Source organism: Engystomops pustulosus, chromosome 1 (genome assembly GCF_040894005.1).
Source record: "Engystomops pustulosus chromosome 1, aEngPut4.maternal, whole genome shotgun sequence".
Lineage (NCBI taxonomy): Eukaryota > Metazoa > Chordata > Amphibia > Anura > Leptodactylidae > Engystomops > Engystomops pustulosus.
The window spans coordinates 209,888,668-209,903,023 of record NC_092411.1 but is presented as its reverse complement, the minus strand read 5'-3'; the positions used below and the strand labels follow the sequence as shown (position 1 = coordinate 209,903,023).

The window sequence follows — 14,356 nt, the reverse complement described above, 5'->3', positions numbered from 1 at the left end:
TAGAAATCCAACCCCTACTGAATTTTGCCACTTCAGCCTTTGCTATGGATATGTGCGCCACTAAGCGCAGAACACAGCGGTCGCAAGTCTCACTACAAATTGCTCAGAATTGGCAAGTACATGCACTGCAGAAACTACAGCCACCAGCAGATCAACCAGAAATCAAATATATAGAACGCTACTGTAGGCTTCAAGAAGCTGTTTGTATTCTCCTATGGCTATTTTCTAGCCAAGTATCAAAGGAAGCACAGTACTATGCCAGATGAGATGACACTGAGTTATTGCCTAATAGAAATCCAACCCCTACTGAATTTTGCCACTTCAGCCTTTGCTATGGATATGTGCGCCACTAAGCGCAGAACACAGCGGTCGCAAGTCTCACTACAAATTGCTCAGAATTGGCAAGTACATGCACTGCAGAAACTACAGCCACCAGCAGATCAACCAGAAATCAAATATATAGAACGCTACTGTAGGCTTCAAGAAGCTGTTTGTATTCTCCTATGGCTATTTTCTAGCCAAGTATCAAAGGAAGCACAGTACTATGCCAGATGAGATGACACTGAGTTATTGCCTAATAGAAATCCAACCCCTACTGAATTTTGCCACTTCAGCCTTTGCTATGGATATGTGCGCCACTAAGCGCAGAACACAGCGGTCGCAAGTCTCACTACAAATTGCTCAGAATTGGCAAGTACATGCACTGCAGAAACTACAGCCACCAGCAGATCAACCAGAAATCAAATATATAGAACGCTACTGTAGGCTTCAAGAAGCTGTTTGTATTCTCCTATGGCTATTTTCTAGCCAAGTATCAAAGGAAGCACAGTACTATGCCAGATGAGATGACACTGAGTTATTGCCTAATAGAAATCCAACCCCTACTGAATTTTGCCACTTCAGCCTTTGCTATGGATATGTGCGCCACTAAGCGCAGAACACAGCGGTCGCAAGTCTCACTACAAATTGCTCAGAATTGGCAAGTACATGCACTGCAGAAACTACAGCCACCAGCAGATCAACCAGAAATCAAATATATAGAACGCTACTGTAGGCTTCAAGAAGCTGTTTGTATTCTCCTATGGCTATTTTCTAGCCAAGTATCAAAGGAAGCACAGTACTATGCCAGATGAGATGACACTGAGTTATTGCCTAATAGAAATCCAACCCCTACTGAATTTTGCCACTTCAGCCTTTGCTATGGATATGTGCGCCACTAAGCGCAGAACACAGCGGTCGCAAGTCTCACTACAAATTGCTCAGAATTGGCAAGTACATGCACTGCAGAAACTACAGCCACCAGCAGATCAACCAGAAATCAAATATATAGAACGCTACTGTAGGCTTCAAGAAGCTGTTTGTATTCTCCTATGGCTATTTTCTAGCCAAGTATCAAAGGAAGCACAGTACTATGCCAGATGAGATGACACTGAGTTATTGCCTAATAGAAATCCAACCCCTACTGAATTTTGCCACTTCAGCCTTTGCTATGGATATGTGCGCCACTAAGCGCAGAACACAGCGGTCGCAAGTCTCACTACAAATTGCTCAGAATTGGCAAGTACATGCACTGCAGAAACTACAGCCACCAGCAGATCAACCAGAAATCAAATATATAGAACGCTACTGTAGGCTTCAAGAAGCTGTTTGTATTCTCCTATGGCTATTTTCTAGCCAAGTATCAAAGGAAGCACAGTACTATGCCAGATGAGATGACACTGAGTTATTGCCTAATAGAAATCCAACCCCTACTGAATTTTCCCACTTCGGTCTTTGCTATGGATATGTGTGCCACTAAGAGCTAAACACAACGGTAGCAAGTCCCCCTGCTAATTCCTCACAAAATGGTAAAAGATGCAAATTAAAATAAAAAAAGTAGAACGTTATTGTAGCCCTAAGAAGGGCTGTTGGGTTCTTTGAGAATCACTCCTGCCTAACAGTAAGCTAATAGAACACCCTAACGCTTTCCCTGAGCAGCAGCAGCTCTCTCCCTAGCGGCATCCAGAGACAGAATGATCCGAGCAGCGCGGCCAGCGGCTAGTCTATCCCAGGGTCACCTGATCTGGCCAGCCAACCACTGCTATCGACGTGTAAGGGTACCACGTCATGCTGGGTGGAGTGCAGAGTCTCCTGGCTTGTGATTGGCTCTGTTTCTGGCCGCCAAAAAGCAAAACGGCGGGAGCTGCCATTTTCTCGAGCGGGCGAAGTATTCGTCCGAGTAACGAGCAGTTTCGAGTACCCTAATGCTCGACCGAGCATCAAGCTCGGACGAGCATGTTCGCTCATCTCTAGTAAATATCCTTTCACTTTATGGTAAATTAATTTCTGATTACTCATAGTAATATCACCACACAATTACAATGATGACACAATGACCAATACATAACCATATAAGAAAGCACATACTTTCCATGTGACAAGTGCGTGGGACGCACTAGTTGGTTAAAGACGGAAATATTAAAGATGCTCAATAAAACACTACCATAAACTGTTCCAAAGTTCAAATGCTCTTGTCAAGCTATGAAAGGGCACTTTGTGATTGGTTTACTCAACACTAGGTATATATACTGTATATATACAGAAAAAGAACTGTTGCAGTCACTATGACAATTTAAGTGGTTTAGTGTTTTTTGGGGATTAGCAATGATGGCTTGACATAAGAATTAGTTGTTGACTTGGTTGAGGTCCGATTTCTGTCATGCACAAAAAAGGGTCACTAATAATTCCTTACATTTACGATTATGTGTCTACATGTTACTTAGTGGTTGATATTGCACTTTCAACGGGATAGATCTGTAATACCAAGCACCACCACTACGAAGTATATGGAGTGCACTTATATGGACTAATGAACACACTGATGAAGTATAACAAGTACTACAGGCCTTTCAAAAAGCTGTCTGAGAGGGTAAAGAAACATAAACATTAGAGATGAGCGAGTATACTCGTCCTAGCTTGATGCTTGTTCGAGTATTAGCGTACTCGAAATGGCTCGTTGCTCGGATGAGTATCTCGTCGGCTCGAGCATTTACTTAACGAAACACAGTGAAGAACAGTGAAGAATACAATGAAAACAGTGAACACAGGATCATTTAAGTGAAGAACACAGTGAAGAACACAGTGAAGAACTCATTGCAGATGTTCCGTACATCTGCTAACTTATCCGAAGACACGCGTGCTGAACGGTGTTCTTCACAATAGTATATGAAGAACAATATGTGTGAAGAACAAATTGCAGATGTTTCCATACATCTGCAATGTGTGCTTCACACATATTGTTCTTCACATACTATTGTGAAGAACATCTGCAAACATCTGCAATGTGTTCTTCACTGTGTTCTTTCAATGAAAAATGCTCGAGCCTTCCATTGACTTCAATGGGGTTCGTTATTCGATACGAGCACTCGAGCATCGGGAAAAGTTCGACCTGAGTAACGAGCACTCGCTCATCTCTAATAAACATCAAAGTCCTGTGAGTCTTATTCACTTCTTGCCTCACCTACTTCTTTTTACTTCATCCCTCTTGCTGTCAAATACTTAATAAAATGGTTGAAACACTGTTCTTCGGATTTGTTCTGATGTTTCTTTTTTCTTTACTTTAAGGATTTTCAAACCTGGGTGGATAATGTGGATGAGCATGGCTTTGTGGTTGTCTCATTTGGGGCTGGAGTGAAATATTTATCTGAAGACATTGCTGAGAAACTAGCAGGGGCCCTTGGTAAATTGCATCAGAAAGTCCTTTGGAGGTAAGACATGCCCTCTTTCCTCATTAAGTAAGAGCAACCACCTTTAAAAGTGTAAAAAGCTAAATATCAGTCATATTTAATTCTTGTAATAATTTTAACAATTCTTAAAAAACAAGTAATCATATCTATTCTAGGAGGAAAAGATGATTGACACCCCTATGGTAGGAATGAGCACAACACTTATTAATGAAAAAACTACTATACAGTACCAAACACAATAGAGCACATCCCTGAAAGATAAACCTATAAAGCTAAAGTGGAAAAAACAATAGCACGTAATAGACAAGAGGAAGTCTTAATAAAAACCTTAAAGGAAATCTACCATTAAAATCAAACATGATTAACCAGGGACACTAACTCATCGATCTGGGCACTGTGACTGTGATAATCTTCTAATATGTGTGCTAACATATGCTTATGAGTCTGAAAGGCTACTGGGGTGGTCCCCAGAGCTCCTCCGTGCTGCAGATTCACAGGCTGCTAGACTGCTCCTGCAGTGCCCATTGCACATTGTAACATCCTTTGAATCAGCAGCATACATCAGGCTCTTTAGCATAATGTTAAAAAAGTTTATTTTAAAAGGAAGGATGCCATGGATAACAAATATAAGAAGATTACAACAGTCACATTGCCTAGATCTATGAGTATGTGTTCATGTATTATCCATGCTTAATTTTGATGGTAGATTTCCTTAAAGTAAGGCGCCACAGAAAAGCAGGGGGAACATGGAACACAGAAGGGAGGAAAGCACCTGCCTAACAAGTGTTTTGCATAGATGGCTTTATCCTGGCGTTTCCCCTGGCTTGACAAAGACAGCTGTGTGAAACATGTTGGTGAGCTGCTCTTCCCTTTTGTGGTGTCTTTCCTGCATTTTCCCCCCTGCTTCTCTGTGGTGCTTTACTGTCTTGTGAGGCATTTTTACACTATTTAATGTCTATATTACATTTTCAAATTTCAATTACGTTATACAGTATTTTTTACTTTATCTTTATAGGCTTATCATTCAGGAATGTACTCTATTGTGTTTGTTACTATATCATACTATATCATAGTTGTCATGTTTTAGTACATCAGTTTGAGTTCTGCTGGATGAGTGGCACACTCTGGTCTATACTCTCTAGAGAGCTGATTATCTTGCTGTGTCTCAGAGCTGTGAGGTTCTGTCACTGGTGCTAGTTGGAGTGACTTTCTCCAAATCAATCAGCTGCTAGAGAGACATCCAGGCATTCTATTTTAACTTACTGGTGACTTCATTCAATGCTATACAAATGTTTTGCTCTGTTTATCTGGATTCATTATCGGCTTGACTTTGCATTATTTGCTTTTATCTTTAACCATTCTTTTTCCTTATGGTTTTGTACCTCGAACCATATGGGTTTTGACTCAATTTGACTGATCTCACTATTTGTTCTGTCTATCTCTTTTATTTGTTTGTCTTTTTTTTCTTAGAATAAACCTGGTGTAGGGACTGTTGTCTAGAGGTCGACTACGATTTAGTGCAGGGCCGACAAGTAGGCATAGACAAAAGTTGTGTGAAGTGCAGAGCTTGCAGTTCTTCCATGTCTTGACAGAAGTTTTTTCATTAATATGTTTTGTGCCCATTCTTAAGTCACCTATCTTTTTCTTCTGGAATATATGGATCGTATCACAACTATCTAATTACTTGTTTTTTAAATATTTTTTTGTATAAAATTATAACATTTCTTTTTTAGGTGAATATCCCTATATAATAAGATTTCATGAAGTTTATTGATATTGAATCTTTTTTTAATAAACTTCAGAAGATAGGGAATGCATTGAGCAGTGCTACAGAAATACCACTCATTTGTCTAAACATATATAAAAGGTCTGACTCCAGTACTCAATCCCTTAGATAAATATAAATCATATCAGTACCAAAGACATTTTTTGTGCAGTTGGCTTATATTTGCACATTGAAAATCAATACTGTGATGTTAAAGTGCAGTATTGATTTCTTGGCCAACCATAATGTTTTATCTCTCCTTTTCAGCAGAAGACAGTTTTATAGCAACAAGAATATCAAAGTTCTACGTATTTATGCCTTTAATATTATTTGGTTTATTTAGATTTACTGGTCCTACGCCTAGGAATTTGGGTAACAACACAAAATTGGTGGAATGGCTCCCACAAAATGACTTGCTTGGTAAGTAAATGTTGCATTGTTGAAATCATTTATTGACATAAATTTATTCTATGTATGCTTTAGTAATCTAAGAGAGAAGGTGAATACATTTAACCATGTATTCTAAAAACACACAATATACATATATAGTCTCTGATATGATGCTGTATCTTTGACATGCTGTCTTCTATATATAGTATTTAAAGGGAACCTGTCATCAGGTTTTACCCCACTAAACTACTAGTTTCCTCTTTTATGTGAAATCTCACTTATTTACCTATAAAAAAAACTCCCCCAAAAGTCAGACAAATATGACTTTTCTTACCTCATTTCCACAATGAGAGGTTGTAGGGGCAGTGTCACTTCAGAAAATCCCTATCTTCTGTTCTTCTGCTCCATAGTACCTAGGAAAATGCTTTTTGTGTCATACTAAAGATAAAGATCACCTCTTTCAGATCACAGACTTATGGCTTTCTGTTTTACTGAACTGGAGAATCGAGCAGCAAAAGACATAGTTGGAAATGGAAGATGCAGATAAAGATCCACTATTTTTTAATAGGCTGTATGTCCAGTTCTGTAGCTCACAGGACTGTAAGCTTGATGGAACACAAAAAGCATGTTTCTAGGTACTTAAGAGCCAAACAAACAGGCTTCTGAAGTGACATCTGATGTGAAAATGGGAAGAGAAGAGTCACATTGTCCTGGCTTTGGGGTGGGAGGAGGAGGTTATAGGTAAACAGATGAGATTTCATGTAAAAGAGGAAATACTAGAAAGGATATTTCATACCCTAACTGGGGACTTCTAGTTTAGTGTGGAAAAACCTAGTGACAGGTTCTCTTTAAGACTCAAATCTTTTTAAGACCTACATTAGATATTTCCAATGAAAACCCCTTATGGAAGGCAATGATGTATGTCAATTATATGCAAACCAACATTATTGATGACTTTTTTGGGTATTGACATATTCAGCTTTGGGTACATATGCTGAATGTCTTCACAAAACATAATAGGAACATACTTTATACTGTATACATTCACTGACTATTCTATGATCAAAATCCATCATGATGAAACGGGGACACTTACTCGTCTAGGCACTGTGACTGTGATAACCTTCTTATATTTGTTATCTATGGCCTCCTTCCTTCTAAAGTAAACATTTACAATTATGTTAATGAGCTCGAGGTGCTCCAGAGTCACTCAGTCATGTATAATTTTAAAAGTTGATTTTAGAATGAAGGAGGCCATAGATAACAAATATAGGAATGTTATCACAGTCACAGTGTCTTGATATATGAGTAAGTGTAGTTGGTAGATGGTAGGTTGCCTTCAATAACATATGTAATGGACTTGTCTAATGAAAAATAACTATTTTCATGTGATTTATTAGGTCATATAAACATCTTATAGTATGTAAGATGAGTTTTGACACCTGTTTTTAGTGAGTTCTCCATTTGGTTATCAGGTGAGATGCACCAATAAAATTCTATAAATAACATTATGTACCACAAGTACAGTGTTTAATATCTCCACAATTCTCACACAAAATGGTATAAGAAATAAAGGACATATCAAATATGTTAAATATTAATCCATTATATTGTTTTATTCTCCTCTAGGACATCCAAAAATTAAGACATTTCTCAGTCATGGAGGACTGAATGGTATTTTTGAAGCCATGTACCATGGAGTTCCCGTAGTTGGAATCCCTCTGTTTGGAGACCATTATGATACTATGACCAGAGTGCAGGCTAAAGGCATGGGAATTCGTCTGGATTGGAGCCAAATGACACAAGATAGTCTTTACAAGTCCCTCACAGATGTCATCCACAAGCCCTGGTAATAATGCACTTGGGAAATATTCTAAGTGTATATAATGTATGTCAGTAATATTTTTTTGAAAACTGATTTTCAGATGAACCAATTATAATTCAAGCAAATATCTACAGAAACATTGGCTTCACAGAAGATATCAACATACATCATATATAGGCAATACATTTACACAAACCTATGTGTTACATAAATCTGATTTGTGACATCCAACTGCTTAATTTGTGAAATTGGTGCCACCCTAAGATGGCAGGATTTGGTGGCCTGCATGACACCATGTAATCTGGGGAATGTTCGGAAGGCTTCTCCTTTTTTAAGAAACAAAACTTCAGTACTATATTCTTTATAGTCTTTGTTGCTTTATAACACAATTCTGAGACCTCCACCAACAGAATAAATATAGATGATGTTATTACATTTTATGTCTATGAAGAATGGAGATAATGGAGACAAAAATATATACTTGGTTATCACTCCTGTGGACAGTGTAGTAGTGTGCAAGCAAACCCCCAGAGACCATACATATAAACCAACATTGGGGGAGAAAAAAGAAAGGGACTGCACATCCACACATTGTACAATGATCTATTTCCTCCTGGCTACATTTACAAAACAAAGGTTTTTAGTTACATTTTGATCAAATTGCATGAATCCACTAACTACAAGACTTTGTGGGTCCCTGTGCTATTAAGTGGCATTTACACATGGCATCTACCGCCGCTGCAACAGAGCACGAGCAGGGACCAAGACCCGGTTGCCCCCCAGCACCTTTACTGGCAGGCATAACCTTCATTGCTCCGGACCCTGGGTCCCCACCAGCACCACAGAATCAGCAGACACCATGCAATACCGCACCATGTGAACAGGTCTTAAATGCTCACCTTGTGTGAGCAATTCTTAAATGCTCACTATTCCATGTGGCCTCAGAGACTGGCTGAGAGGAAGTAGGGGCCACTTTATGTCTCCTGTTTATTTAAAAACACCTGGGTTGAATGGGGTGAAGTGCTTGTATCAGGCAAAAAAATTAATAAATGAGGGAAGAGAATAGAACTAAGCCAATATGGAGAGAGAAAAAAGAACTGGACCATGCATCCACACAAAAATGATTTATTGCCACAAGGTTACATTTACAAAATAAACTAGAGGTTCTTAGTTACATTTTACTTTTAGGTGCGGCATCACATGGCCTCTGACCGCTGCAGCACAGCAGCATCAGGGACCAAGACCCAGTTGGCCCCAGCACCCATACTGGCAGGCATAGCTCCCAAGGCTCGAGGGCCCCGGGTACCCGCCAGCAACGCACCACAGAAACAGCAGATTAAAATAAGTCTGCAGTTAAAATAACAAAATATATCTATTTCAATATAATCTCCAACTCCAAGCACTGTCCCTGAGTATATGTTGTCCTTTGGTTTTATATACAGTATATTGTATTTTTTGCCTAGTATTAGAATACAGTATATTGCTTAGGATGCTTTACTATTGCAGATCATTTATTGCATTTTCATAATTAGATCTTACTCATCTATTCAGTCATTTTAACTAACAAAAAAATGTTTCTGTCTGTAACATAGTTATCGACAGCAAGCAAAGAAGTTGGCAAGCATTCACAAGGATCAGGCAGGTCATCCAGTCAGCAGAGCTTCTTTTTGGATTGATTATGTCGTTCGGCACAATGGAGCTGAGCATCTTCGTGTTGCAGCATATGACATCTCAATTTTTCAGTACTTTTTAGTTGATATTGTATTACTCACCGTGGTAATTGTTATTGTGGTTGGGTATATGGTTTCAAAAATCAGTAAATATTTGCAGCATCGCAAAATTATAGTCCATAGCACCAGCAATGGATTCTACCACAATGGCTTAGCAAATGGAAAACATAAGAAGAACGGTCATCTTAAGCATAAAGAGAAATTGAAATGAACCAGTACACAGCTCATTCAAAGGAACCTCTATAACAAGGATTCTAACTTTTGTCAGTACTACAGGAGTCATCAGTGCATCAATGGAAACACCTTTGGACATTTATTTCAATCATTATTTATTCCAAGGTTTTTTCTTCACTTGCAGTCAACATTCTTTATCCTCCCCAACCACTGAATGACTTGAAATTTAATCCAAACTAACACTTCTAAACAATCAACCTCACCAATTTCTATCTCTCACTGTTTAGTGTCAGAACTCTACCAAAAACATTACTAATACTTTTGTGACATTTCTCTACTAGGACATCAACAACCATGAGACTGCGCTACTTTTTTGTAATACACACTGGGTGAATGTTATTGTTAATATTGTACAGAGTCCATGTGCAGAGGATAAAATGTACTTGGGCCTAAACCACTATTTATAAAAATATACATGTGAGTTTGTATGTCAGTTGTAAATTAACTACATCTTTACTCTTTTCATTGCTTTTACGTTACTCTAAGGTTAACAAAGTTTAGAAGCACTACATATGTAGTATTGTACATGTAAGTTTTTTTGACATCTTAAATGTCTTAAATGCCAGATAAGAAGTGACAAACAAATTGGAGATTTATTATTCCAATACTATAAATGACACCTGAATGTAGGTGGTGAGATGGATTATATTGTTATACCACTGATCCTATTTGCATGCACATTTAAAGGAAACCTACCATTTCAAATGGTAGGTTTAAGCTGTAAACACCGAGCACCAGCTCAGGGTGAGCTGTTGCCGGTGCTTAGTTTCGTTAGTGTTAAAACCGCGGTATCGCGGTTTTAACACTTTTTAAACTTTATAGCATAAACTGCTTCGGCACTGCGCGCGCACGATCTACATAGGAAATGCCGCAGGTTTTAACACTAACGAAACTAAGCACCGGCACCAGCTCACCCTGAGCTGGTGCTCGGTGTTTACAGCTTAAACCTACCATTTGAAATGGTAGGTTTCCTTTAAGGACACACATGCTTTTCTGTTTTGGCATTTCTATAGTGTGTATTCTACCAATACATTTAGTTACAAACAGGACTTTTATCACCCCTCAAAACTTGTAACTAAGATGCACCTAACATGTCTTGTGTAGTTGAGTGTGCCAGCTCAACCACATTTATCCTGAAGATCTCCACCATGGCATTCGGTAGGAATGTATTTTGATTATGTTGTAAGATAAACCTCTTTAGACTCATCAAATATTCAATTTGTTGAAACTAAAATTTTATAAAAGATTTGGTCCACATCCGAATCGATCTGAAGCGATGTTGTTTCAGTTGTTCTGCACATTGCTATATAACCCCCGTAGTCCTTTAAAGCACAGATTTTCCATAATATTGTTTTGTTCAGTTTTTTTTACAGATATTTACATTTTCCCTTGTCCACCTCCCCTCCATAAGATCTGGGATGATTGACAGTGTTATCCAGCTGCAAAATGAATATGATTCCATTCCCTTCCTTAACACTTTCATTCTGAATCTGAATCTATAATTCATCTATACTTTGCTACAGTAGCGCCAGTTTCTTTTCAATGGTAATAAGTGTTTAAGGGATTTTCCTGCACTTTATGTATGAAAAGCAAAATGTATTACATCTGTAATGCCTGCAGCTAGTATTACAGTAATAAACAGTATTATATCACTAAGATGAACTAGCAGATAAGTGATCAATGTACACAATTGGCCTTTTGATATAATATTCCCAGCTATGACAACCTGTGAACTAATATGTTATAGCAATCTATGATCTCTCCCATTGTCCTCTAAAAAGGCAAATACAAAGTGTCTGTTCATCTGGTGCTGTGATGATATATATAGTATAGATCCATTTTAACTAAAATAACTTTTTATTTAGCAATCAATCACAGCTTTGATTTTTTTAAGGGAAGAATATGAAATGGAAGCTGTGCCGTGATTGGTTTCTATGGGCTTCAAAGATGTCATGTCAGTGTCATGTATGCCATCTGTTACCTCAGTATATGTAAACTTTTCCATGTGAAATGTTCATATCCAGATGTTGTCATCAGTCTGAACAAAGAAGTGGAAAGGTGTTCAATTTATGTCGGTCATTTTAAATTATTTTTGTACAAAGAGATTAGACTTTATGTACCAAAGGCATGGTAGGTGTTGGGGAATGTACGGAAGTTATTTTATTGTTTATAGAGAGGTAATAGGAAAATGTCGATGAATAAGACTTTATCAAAATCTTCTTCTGGAAATGAGACTGAGGTGCAATACCACACACAAGGGTGGTGCTGTTTTTGGAATAAAGAGGCCATTTTGTTCTTTTTATAATACAAAACTCTTCTCATTGTTTAACATATTTCAATGAATCCAAATTTTAAAACACAACTCTCAGAATTCATATTTTAGAAACACTGTTCACTAGAAACTTTCTTCATATTTAACGTAGTTGTCCCAAATTGACAATACATTTGTCCCCTTTCCAATAGATAAAAGTGTCAGATTGCAACCACTTGTATCCCAGAAAAATAGAATAGGCACTAAAAGTCCCACATAGCTTTGCTCCAATTTAGTTCAAATGAGACGTTATACTGTGCATATATTTTTTTACTTATAAATAAGTTGACAATAAACATCTCATATTTGTGTTAAGGCTTCCAATTCAAGGAGCAGATATTTTCTGTGCACAATAGATGATGATGACCTTGCAGGTTCCAGCAGGGTTTTTGGAATTGGAACATAACTTAAAAAACCCTGTTGTTGATGCATTGATCCATATACTGACGGAATGTAACATTAGGTGAATTTTATAAAAATTATAACTTTATAATATTTTAAAGTTCCTCATATTTCTAGCCACCTGCTCCTAACAATTTGATAACTCTGTTGGTTTGTATAATAAAAAATGGAAAATTCTTAAATAATCAAATGTTAAGATGATATTCATAAAGGTGCTTGAAGAGTGAGTTTTGTTGATCATTATATTGTATTTTTAGGATTGGATTGTCCATGAACAGCCTAAGGCCTCATGAACACAGCCATTTATTTTAGCAATTAGCTGAGGTTTTGTGGCTAACTCTTTTGAGCTTTGCCACGGTGCAGTAAAACACGTTGTCACTGAGCCGACTGCCCTACCACAAATTATAGGACAGGTCCTACTCCTGGCCGTCTTTACTCACTGAGCTTTCATTTTCTTTTGACATAGGTTCACCAGCCTCGCCTCACCAGTAGATCATTATATTGTTTTTTAGGATTGTCCATGACCAGCCTAAGGCCTCATGAACACAGTCATCTATTTTGGTAATTAGCTACCATTTTTTGGCTAATTTATAGCTTAATTGAACTGTTTTGAGCTTGGTCATGGCGCATTGAGACACATTGACACTGAGCAGACTGTCCTGCCGCAAATCATAGATCAGGTTCTATTCCTGCCGCTCTTTACTTCCCGAGCAGTCATTTTCTATTGACATAGGCTCACCGGCCTAAGTCAGATGGGCCACAATCTGGGGATCTGGTCCGTGTGCATGATGCCTAGGTATTTGAATTTGCATCGTTTCATGACAAGCCTCTAGAGTATGAACCACTTGCATATTGTGGTTCATTGTCTATTTTCTACTTTGGACAGTGTTAATAAGTCATTGTCTTAGGTATACTTCTGTGCACTTTTCTATTTTATATCCAAAGTGACTGACTACTTTATCATGCTCGGTATATGATTTCACAATTGTAAAGGAAACTGAGCAAATAATTTGGAAAATTATCCTTTTAAGATGGAAGTACTATGTAAATACCAACTGAAAGTAGGTTTACTAGAAAGGCAGACTGCACATATGGAATATGTACATAGTGAACAGTGCTTTATTTATTAATTTTATTGATTTTTCTACTTTGACATACTCTACCAGGAGCTTTGAACTAAAACTAACAAATATCTTAACATTATGCAAAGTTCTATTCCTAAAGCAATGATTGGTCGAGCCAGTTGTGTGTAAAAATATGATTTTAGAAAAATTTTAAAATAAAATTTTAACTGGTTTAACTGAATGCCTTTAGTCTTAATGCATGCGCGGACTGATGTCAGGAGATAATATATGCAGTATCAATGTCTCTAATGTTCTCTAAATTGACGGCACTAGCCAGCACATTGCAAACAAAAAGCAGCATTTATTTTTAGGGCTGCCTGGATGTTAAAGCATTGATTGTAATGCACCATTGCTAAATGAAGCACTTGTCAGTAGAGGAGAACACTGTGTAACCCTAAGGACAGTGGCTGCTTTGTAACATTGAATAAATAGGTGTATTACTGATATAGGCTGTGTAGAGCATTCACAACAAAGATTACACCTCAGATATCTGCAAACAGGAAATACAAGATACTGAGATACATTTTAGAAAGTGAAATTCATTTATTCATATAAAATTACATGTAGTTAAATAAGTGACATGTCTAAAAGTCCCTTAAAACAAAAACTATAAAAAATATCTCAAGAAAATTTAAGCTATGAAATTTCCTTGCTTATTTTCATTGCTGTTGTGCAAACAAATCTGCTATGGAAATAAATGACATTTCTGTTGTAAAAGGCCTTGTGCACACAAACATGGATCCGGGTACTGTCAGATCCCACGGACCAAGCAAAAGTCCAGTGGATGGAAGTCCTTGCATCAAAGAAAAATATGATGGAATCCCTGTCTGGCAGCCGAATAATGCGTCAT

General features: G+C 37.7%; 1 protein-coding gene across 1 annotated transcript in view; it reads left to right on the top strand.

Annotated features, from left to right (window-relative positions):
• The window catches only part of UGT8 (UDP glycosyltransferase 8), a 67,145-nt gene extending 56,786 nt beyond the window's left edge, over positions 1-10,359 (top strand). The window contains exons 3-6 of the mRNA XM_072119205.1: positions 3,604-3,746; positions 5,834-5,910; positions 7,510-7,729; positions 9,298-10,359. Of these exons, the coding sequence (XP_071975306.1) occupies positions 3,604-3,746; positions 5,834-5,910; positions 7,510-7,729; positions 9,298-9,646 (789 nt within the window). The 3' untranslated portion in view covers positions 9,647-10,359. The remainder of the gene's footprint in view (positions 1-3,603; positions 3,747-5,833; positions 5,911-7,509; positions 7,730-9,297) is intronic.
• The last annotated feature ends 3,997 nt before the right edge of the window (positions 10,360-14,356 follow it).